The 9,754-nt window shown below is 41.0% G+C and overlaps 1 protein-coding gene across 1 annotated transcript; it reads right to left on the bottom strand.

The window, feature by feature from the left end:
- Positions 1-1,144: 1,144 nt before the first annotated feature.
- On the bottom strand, positions 1,145-9,455 carry LOC110502111 (CD276 antigen homolog). The gene is made up of 5 exons (XM_036959576.2): positions 8,828-9,455; positions 5,162-5,554; positions 4,701-4,964; positions 4,335-4,433; positions 1,145-4,231 (listed from the first exon to the last, which is right to left on the bottom strand). The coding sequence occupies exons 1-5, from the start codon at positions 8,865-8,867 to the stop codon at positions 4,194-4,196; spliced, it is 834 nt and encodes a 277-aa protein (XP_036815471.2). The 5' UTR covers positions 8,868-9,455; the 3' UTR covers positions 1,145-4,193.
- Between the last annotated feature and the right edge of the window lie 299 nt (positions 9,456-9,754).

Genomic DNA, 9,754 nt, shown 5'->3' with positions numbered 1-9,754 from the left:
TTTACTTTTTCCTGCTATTCATTGGAGAAGGTGTGTGGTTCAAGTCTTGGATTTAAAACATATATCTGAAAGGGTCTCTTTTCCATGCTTAAAAGGATAAACATTCACATGTAAAACCATGAGCCAAAAAATGTTGAATACATTGGCCACAATGTCATTCCAGGATGACTTCTACTGGGTACTCAGAACTGGGCATTCTCTGACTTCAATGCTTTCAAGACAACTGGGAACTCAGGGAAAGTAAACTTGTTTTGAAAGGACATCCAACTAGGAATTCTAATTTAGCTACACCTTATCGATCTGAAGATCACTGACGTCATGATTCGACCTTGTTTTTTTTTAGTTCCCAGTTGTCTAGAAAGCACCATAAATCCAGAGAATGCCAGACGTCGATGACAAAGTTTGATGACAAAAACTTTGCCAACAAGAATTAACGCCACCTTCCTGTTCAAGTGAGCTTAGCAAAACGGTGAGTCCAAAAATAGGCCAGGGAGATATGTATACTGTAGCTAAGAAAGTAATACTAAGTGTGTGTTGTTAATAGCACGTGTCTAACCCTATGAATTTGGTCCCTCTCCCTCTCAGAACTTAGCCTACCATTCTGACTTGGTGGTGCACATGTGGCCTACAGCCAATTTTAGAGAAATGTCATCATAAAATATTTTAAAAGCTTTCATTGTCTGTTTATTTGCACCCGTTAAATTTCCTTCGGTTCTGACTTGGTGTGTAGGGAGGATACTGTAAGAACGGCCCATGTTCTGAATTCAGTTGCTGTCCATTTAAAAAATGCTGAACAAATAGGGATATTGTCCATTTTAGCTTGCTCATTATCTTAATTGAAATTACGGCTTGCCTGTTATCCACTCATTGTGCTTACTTTGTGTATTATAATTAGCTCATTTGCTGTTTTCCATGAGGGGATACTATAATGTTGTTTACCAGGCAATGTTCAGTAATAGGCTACTGAACTGCTGAGTAAATACACCCTGTTGAATCCTACCTATTCTTTACTCATATCACTGCACATACAAGACGACCAATGACACAATATTGCTGCCGTAACTGTCTTTGATGAAGAGGATATTGCTCTTTAGTGTTTTACAGAAAAAAACAATAACAAATAAAATACCCAACCAGCAACAAATAAATCAAGAGGAATCTTTTATTGGTTAAAAGCTCAATGAGGTAAAAAAAAGAAAAAAAACATAACATGCAATCTTACTGTTGAAACACAAAGAACCTCTTGATAGTAGTATTGTACAACATTTCAAAATGTCTTGTTTCAGATCATTGTCATTTATTAAGTTTCAAGTCATATCAGGTTCTGTGTAGCTGCCAATCAATGAACATTTCTGGCATAACTAAAATTGACTCATTACCACTGTACAGAAAGCTAAGTAAAAAAAACACAAGAATAGCCCTATTAATACAATACAATAATATTTGAAGCATATGAATAGGAATGTAACAGAGAACATAAAGAACATTTTCAGTCCTTCATTGTCATGGATCATAAAAATAATTAAACCAACTGACATCATTGCACTTTTTTTTGTCAACCAGGCTTACTACTGGAATTGTAAACCCAAAGCAGATGTGCTTAAGACCAACCCTGCCTATGTTCCTCCCTACAGCGTCAGCATGGCACAGTGGCACAGTGATTCTTAACCAGAGGCATTGGGACTGCACTGAGCTTTCAAGGGGTCCCTGAAAAAACGGAGGAATCTAACAAAGGAAAATGACAGCATAAATGAATAGAACACTGCAATAATGTTGACAGGCCTATTTTGGTGTTGGTGAATATTGAAGTGTTGTGTTCATCACTAATTGCCTAGTATAGAAGCCATGATTCGTGTCATCATTTGGACAGTCTATTTTGTTTATGTGTTTTTGATCGGAAATTACTAAGTGATTTGGTGATTCTATTTCCATTGTATTTTGAGTTGCTACTCGTTGAGATAAACGTCAGCTTCAACTGAGATCAAGTGTTTGTTTTTTTTTTGTTTTTTTTAACAGAACATGAGGTATATACAGTTGAAGTCGAAAGTTTACATACACCTTAGCCAACTACATTTAAACTCAGGTTTTCACAATTCCTGACTTCTAATCCTAGTAAAAAGTCCCTGTCTTAGGTCAGTTAGGATCACCACTTTATTTTCAGAATGTGAAATGTCAGAATAATAGGAGAGAGAATGATTTATTTAAACTTTTATTTCTTACGTCACATTCCCAGTGGGTCAGAAGTTTACACACACTCAATTAGTATTTGGTAGCATTGCCTTTACATTTTTTTTTACTTGGGTCAAACCTTTTGAGTAGCCTTCCACAAGCTTCCCACAATAAGAATTGCGGCCCATTCCTCCTGAAAGAGCTGGTGTCACGACTTCCGCCGAAGTTGGTCCCTCTCCTTGTTCATTCGGTGGTCGACGTCACCGGTTTTCTAGTCACCACCGATCAATGTTTCATTTTTCATTTGTTTTGTATTCATTATACACACCTGGCTTCCATTCCATAATCATTGTTCCCTATTTAACCCTCTGGTTTTGTTATTGTCAAGTTGTCTCGTTTAGTGACCTGGATTATTTGTCTCCTGTATGGAATATTGTTTTTGAGTAAAGTGACAGTTATTACTCATCTCTGTGTCCTGCGCCTAACTCCGCCTCACCCGCATCACATAGGCATTTGACAGCTGGTGTAACAGTCAGGTTTGTAGGCCTCCTTGCTCGCGCACACTTTTTCAGTTCTGCCCACAAATCTTCTATAGGTTTGAGGTCAGGGCTTTGGTATGGCCACTCCAATACCTTGACTTTGTTGTACTTAAGCCATTTTGCCACAACTTTGGAAGTATGCTTGGGGTCATTGTCCATTTGGAAGACCCATATGCGACCAAGCTTTATCTTCCTGACTGATGTCTTGGGATGTTTCTTCAATATAGCCACATCATTTTCCTACCTCATGATGCCATCTATTTTGTGAAGTGCACCAGTCCCTCTTGAAGCAAAGCACCCCCACAACATGATGCTGCCAACCCCGTGCTTCACGGTTGGGATGATATTCTTCGGCTTGCAAGCCTCCCCCTTTTTCCTCCAAACATAATGATGGTCATTACGGCCAAACAGTTCTATTTTTGTTTCATCAGACCAGAGGACATTTCTCCAAAAAGTACGATCTTTGTCCCCATGTGCAGTTGCAAACCATAGTCTGACTTCTTTATGACGGTTTTGGAGCAGTGGCTTCTTCCTTGCGGACTCGTTTTACTGTGGATATAGATACTTATGCACCTGTTTCCTCCAGCATCTTCACAAGGTCATTTGCTGTTGTTCTGGGATTGATTTGCACTTTTCGCACCAAAGTACGTTCATCTCTAGGAGACAGAACGCGTCTCCTTCCTGAGTGGTATGACGGCACGTGGTCCCATGGTGTTTATACTTGCGTACTATTGTTTGTTCCTTAGGAATGTTTGTACCTTCAGGCGTTTGGATATTACTCCCAATGATGAACCAGACTTGTGGAGGTCTACAATTCTTTTTCTGAGGTCTTCGCTGATTTCTTTTGATTTTCTCATGATCTCAAGCAGAGGCACTGAGTTTGAAGGCAGGCCTTGAAATACATCCACAGGTACACCTCCAATTGACTCAAATTATGTCAATTAGCCTCTAAAGCCATTACATAATTCTCTGGAATTGTCCAAGCTGTTTAAAGGCTTAGTATATGTAGTATATGTAAACTTCTGACCCACTGGAATTGTGATACAGTGAATTGTAAGTGAAATAATCTGTCTGTAAACAATTGTTGGAAAAATTACTTGTGTCATGCGCAAAGTAGATGTCCTAACCGACTTGCCAAAACTACAGTTTGTTAACAAGACATTTGTGGAGTGGTTGAAAAACAAGTCTTAATGACTCCAACCTAAGTGTATGTAAACGTCCGACTTCAACTGTACTAACAAGTAATCAATCAAAATTGAGGTTAGGTATTTTAGTAGCTAGAGAACCCTATTCTTGAGTGACCTTGTTCCTAACAGCACTATGACACTGTGTTCAGTCACATCCTGGGATCAAAATGTATTAAAGGTTTAAGTGCCAAATGGTAACAATGATAAAAAAACATTCTATAGATCAATATTTTATCAACATTACCAGTTTAACACTTTGTAGTAAGCACACATTGGAGTAGGCTATGTCGTAGTGGGCTCATCTCCTGTGTATCGGCCACCATTCCGTTGCATGCTCTGTGACAAAGAGAGAGCTGCTTAATGGCACCATAGTCATTCAGGAGATTCCGCTGTGACATGAAACTCAACAGTGATGAAAGATAAAAATCGCATGACTCACTTTTCCAGTAGACTAACACCAGTGCTGACCCAATCACGGCAACAGCCAGAACACCAATCCCTGCTTTTATGCCGCTCGAGAGGCCCTCCTGCTCCCCGCCTGCAGGGAGAGGATAAAGAGAGGTGTGGACATCAACAGAGTTGCCTGTCATGTAATGCACATTTTGGTTTCCCTAATATTTCTTATCCTTCCAACCAACCTGGGTCATTGGCACATAGACAGTCATTAAGGGTAAGATCACAGCCAGATAGCTTTAAGTGTCAGCTGTTTTGTGCTTTACTATAATCAGAGCTAATCTCCGGTAATCTATTTGTAATTGACCATCCGTTGACATGTTTTCCTGTAATAATACTTTAGGCTACTCACCTGTTGATCTTGTGGTGTTCAAGGTCTCTTTCAGAGTCGGGTTGAAGATGGCGCATGTCACAGTCTGATTCTCTGTGATGTTTACCGTGCTGGAAATGTTCAATGTTCCACTTCCTGCATCCTGAACAATCTGAGGAACCTCGGGGTCTAGTAAGCCGTTCTGATTGGTCCAGGTCAGTCTAGGTTTAGGGTAGCCTCCCTGAGAAGTGCATTCTGCCTTCCATTCTTCATAGTTCACTGTCACAATGGGTTTATGGTAGCTTTCTGCAGAGCATACCATGACAAAGATAAAGCACTTAGACAAAGTCACAATAGTGGAAATCATACATGATAAGTACAGTTATTCCTGTTTTATAGGTATTTGGTGCGTAATGGCAATGGGCGTTGTCTTGTACACACAATTTAATATTGATAAGCGTGCCTTTGACTACTGGCATTCTTTGTATGTAAAACTGTCTTACTTGCTACTTTCACAGTGGTCACGCACATCTCTTTGTTTTGGTTAAGTGTGTTGTAATCTCCATCCTCTTGATGATAAAAAAGGAAAAAAGTTGCGAGGTCATCTTCAACCCTTAAATCTTTGAGCAAGAGGGAGAAATTCCCAGAAGAAAGCTGGTCCTTGAAGATTTGCGTCCTGTTTTTGTAGACTGGAAATTGGGGGTCGTTGTTCTCTTCTCCGTTGTATAAGGCATGGACCACTTGCTCCTCCTTCTGGTGCTTGAGTCTTGCTGTCCAGTAGAGTGTGAGTCTTGCTGGGACAATGGGTGCAGATGAATTCAGGCTGCAAGTCAACATGATGGACTTTCCAAGAATCCCAATGATGGGATGGCTCGACATCTGAGATGAGTCCACAACTGTTTAAGAAAAAAAGAGTTTGTTACAGGAAAGCACACACTTCATATGACAACATAAAACAGTTGTACCAATCTCTTTAAGATACTGTATGTTAATCATATTCTTCAAATAAAGGGGTATGTTACCTTAGTAGGGCCTATATACACTAAATGGCCAAAAGTATATGGACATGCCTTCAAATCAGTGAATTTGGCTATTTAAGCCACACCCGTTGCTGACAGGTGTATAAAATTGAGCACACAGCAATGCAATCTCCATAGACAAACATTGGCAGTAGAATGGCCCGTACTGAAGAGCTCAGTGACATTCAACGTGGCACTGTCATAGGATGCCACCTTTCCAACAAGTCAGTTCATCAAATTTCTGCCTTACTAGAGCTGCCCCTGTCAACTGTAAGTACTGTTATTGTAAAGTGGAAACGTCTCGCAGCAACAACATCTGAGCCGCGAAGTGGTAAGCCACACAAGCTCACAGAACAGGACGGCCAGTGTGAATCATCTGTCCTCGGTTGCAACACTCACTACCGAGTTCCAAACTGCCTCTGGAAGCAAACTCAGCACGATAACTGTTCGTCGGGAGCTTAATGAAATGGGTTTGCATGGCCCAGCAGCTTCACACAAGCCTAAGATCACCATGTGCAATGCCAAGCGTTGGCTGGAGGGGTGTAAAGCTCGCCACCATTGGACTCTGGAGCACTGGAAACACATTCTCTGGAGTGATGAATCACACTTCACCATCTGGCAGTCCGACAGACAAATCTAGGTTTGGTGGATGCCAGGAGAACGCTATATGCCACAATGCATAGTGCCAACTGTAAAGTTTGAAGGAGGAATAGTGGTCTGGGTCTGTTTTTCATGGTTCGGGCTAGGCCCCTTAGTTCCAGTGAAGGGAAATATTAACACTACAGCATACAGTGACATTCTAGACGATTCTGTGCTTCCAGCTTTGCGGCAACAGTTTGGGGAAGGCCCTTTCCAGTTTCAGCATGACAATGCCCCCATGCACAAAACGAGGTCCATACTCCAATTGTTTGTTGAGATCGGTGTGGAAGAACTTAACTGGCCTGCACAGAGCCCTGAGCTCAACACCATCGAGCACAACATACAGACTCAAATCTCTGGCCACTTAAATAAATTGACTTAATAAAGGTATCACTAGTCACTTTAAATAATGCCACTTTAATAATGTTTACATATCCTACATTACTCATCTCATATGTATATACTGTATTCTATACCACCTACTGCATCTTGCCTATGCCGCACGGCCATCGCTCATCCATATATTTATATGTACATATTCTTATTCATCCCTTTACATTTGTGTGTATTAGGCAGTTGTTGTGAATTTGATAGTGTATTTGTTAGATATTACTGCACAGTCGGAACTGGAAGCACAAGCATTTCGCTACACTCGCATTAACATCTGCTAGCCACGTGTAAGTGACCAATAACATCTGCTAGCCACGTGTATGTGACCAATAACATCTGCTAGCCACGTGTATGTGACCATTAACATCTGCTAGCCACGTGTATGTGACCATTAACATCTGCTAGCCACGTGTATGTGACCATTAACATCTGCTAACCACGTGTATGTGACCATTAACATCTGCTAGCCATGTGTATGTGACCATTAACATCTGCTAGCCACGTGTATGTGACCATTAACATCTGCTAACCACGTGTATGTGACCATTAAATCTGCTAGCCATGTGTATGTGACCATTAACATCTGCTAGCCACGTGTATGTGACCATTAACATCTGCTAGCCACGTGTATGTGACCATTAACATCTGCTAACCACGTGTATGTGACCATTAACATCTGCTAGCCATGTGTATGTGACCATTAACATCTGCTAGCCACGTGTATGTGACCATTAACATCTGCTAGCCACGTGTATGTGACCATTAACATCTGCTAGCCACGTGTATGTGACCATTAACATCTGCTAGCCACGTGTATGTGACCATTAACATCTGCTAGCCACGTGTATGTGACCAATAACGATTTGATTTGAAGTCCGTGCAGCAATGTTCTAACATCTAGTGGAAATCCTCCCCAGAAGAGTGGAGTCCAACTCCATATTAATGCCCATGATTTTGGAATGAGATGTTCTGACGAGCAGGTGTCCACATACTTTTGGTAATGTAGTGTATTATTAGTTGAACATTTTACAGGCTGTGGCTTTTATACTGCTACAGTAGCCTTCAGTTTGCACAATGCATTGGGAAAGAAGAGTGTTGTCAAGTCACTTCTGTGCAGCTCATACTATCTCTGTTTGAAGTTTGAAAATCCCCCACTACTTCATGTACTGTCTGATGTTTTGTTTCAATAGCAGACCGTAACCAAGTCTTTGCTCATTCAAAAAACAATAAAGAGAAACCCTAGCAAAAGATCCTGACTTTTACAAGTGTATGTTATTTTGGGAAATCTTATAGAAATAGGATGAACGTCATGCAATAACGTTTGAGCTTGGAAGTTGTTTTGTGAACTAGGCTCACAGGAGCTAGTTGTTTCCGTACCCCATTTGTAGCAGGACTACAAAAGAAAACCAATTTGGAAAGGCAGGCTACGACCATTCTGAGCATCACTGCTCCCCTCCAAAACTCTTGAGGTCATATGTTCAGAAATGTTTTGAGGGCTTACACAGAGTTAATCACAAACAAACACTGAGTAACAAGCATCGCAAGCTTGTGGTTAGAAATAGCTGCTTTCTATTTTCCTAACAGTGCATCTCAAATGTTATTGCATCAAGAGCAGATCGTTTTATCACATCATAACCAGTCTGGCTCTAAAGATTCAAGTTATTCCTATTAACCCACACCCCCTATCCTAGGGTATGGCGGGTGGTGAGCTATCTGGTACAAAATGTGTGCCATGGCATCACCAAGGTGGGTGACCAAGGTGGGTTTCCTCCCTCAAATTAGAAAAGTGTGTCTGGAAAAGCGCTGTAATAATCCAATCAATTGTGATTACAGTATTGTCAGTAGCCTGCCGGCATAGCCTACTTACAAATACTTGGTACACTAACGTAGCAGCACCGTGCATTTAGACAACCACGCCCTATCCAAACAGCACTTTTCTTCTCTTTTTGTATATCAATACATTTGGGGACATTATGTTGTAAATAAATAAATCATAAATTGTGCATTTGGTTGTATGTTGGGTTTGAATGTAAAGGCGTGTGGATAAAATGCCCAGGGACAGCCACGAGGGACACCATCATGTGCAAATCTACAATGCCACAACAAGAGAATAAAACTCACCAGATAACAGCCGAATACAAATCCATATTAGTCTGGCCATTGCTCTCAGGATATATGGATGAAAAAACTATCAAATAAACAGTCCTTTTTGTTTGGAGCTTACTGTCTACCGTGTCCCCACCTGCTCCTAAGTGGGAGGAAAGTTGAATGAGATACATGGTGTCCCTCCAGTGTGGCTCCTCCTTAACTGTGGTATGTTTATCCATTTCCGGTGTCAATCGTTCCATCAAATCCATGTTTACAAAATCCTCCTGTACAAACAACAACTTCAACACGCACTAGTAGTAGCATTTCGACCACAATGTCTCATTATCGTTGTCCTGTCACTCTTTCATGCACCTGTGCCAGTTGTGTGTGCTGAGTCAAAACGTTCTGTTTCTATCACAGGCTATTTCCGTAAGGTGGATGTTATGAGGAAGCGGTACACAGCAGATTTTTTTTGCTCAGCTAATGCTTTCCTTCTGCTTCAATGCAGGGCACACATTCCTGTCAGGAAGATCACAATATCACAATCAACAGTGCGCAGATCACTGGGATCATCAAGGTTCACCTTTTACCAAAATGCCTTTCGCGGAGCTGTCTCTCCCTCCTCTTGATGATAGACATGTTTTCGCGCCCTGCCTTCTATGTGATCTTCTGTCAGAATACTTGTTAGTCATATCGTTGCTTCTCTCTCCCCTCCTTATTTTCAAACACATCTCCTTATCTTACTCACCTGAAGCGTGTACCTCCCTTACGGAAACTATCTATGCACAGTTCATTACTTAATTACAATAGACAACTGAGAAATGACAAATGATAAGATATTAAACAATATCTAAATATACATCATGTACAACAAGATGATCATCATATTCTACTTCAACATTTTCCCCATAAAAGTCCATCAGGGCCTCCTGAGTGTCACAGTGGTCTAAGGCACTGCAT

The sequence above is a fragment of the Oncorhynchus mykiss genome, chromosome 22 (assembly GCF_057628025.1).
Source record: "Oncorhynchus mykiss isolate SJ-2025 chromosome 22, ASM5762802v1, whole genome shotgun sequence".
Classification (NCBI taxonomy): Eukaryota; Metazoa; Chordata; class Actinopteri; order Salmoniformes; family Salmonidae; genus Oncorhynchus; species Oncorhynchus mykiss.
The sequence above is the reverse complement of the archived record's forward strand: the minus strand, read 5'-3'. Positions and strand labels throughout refer to the sequence as shown.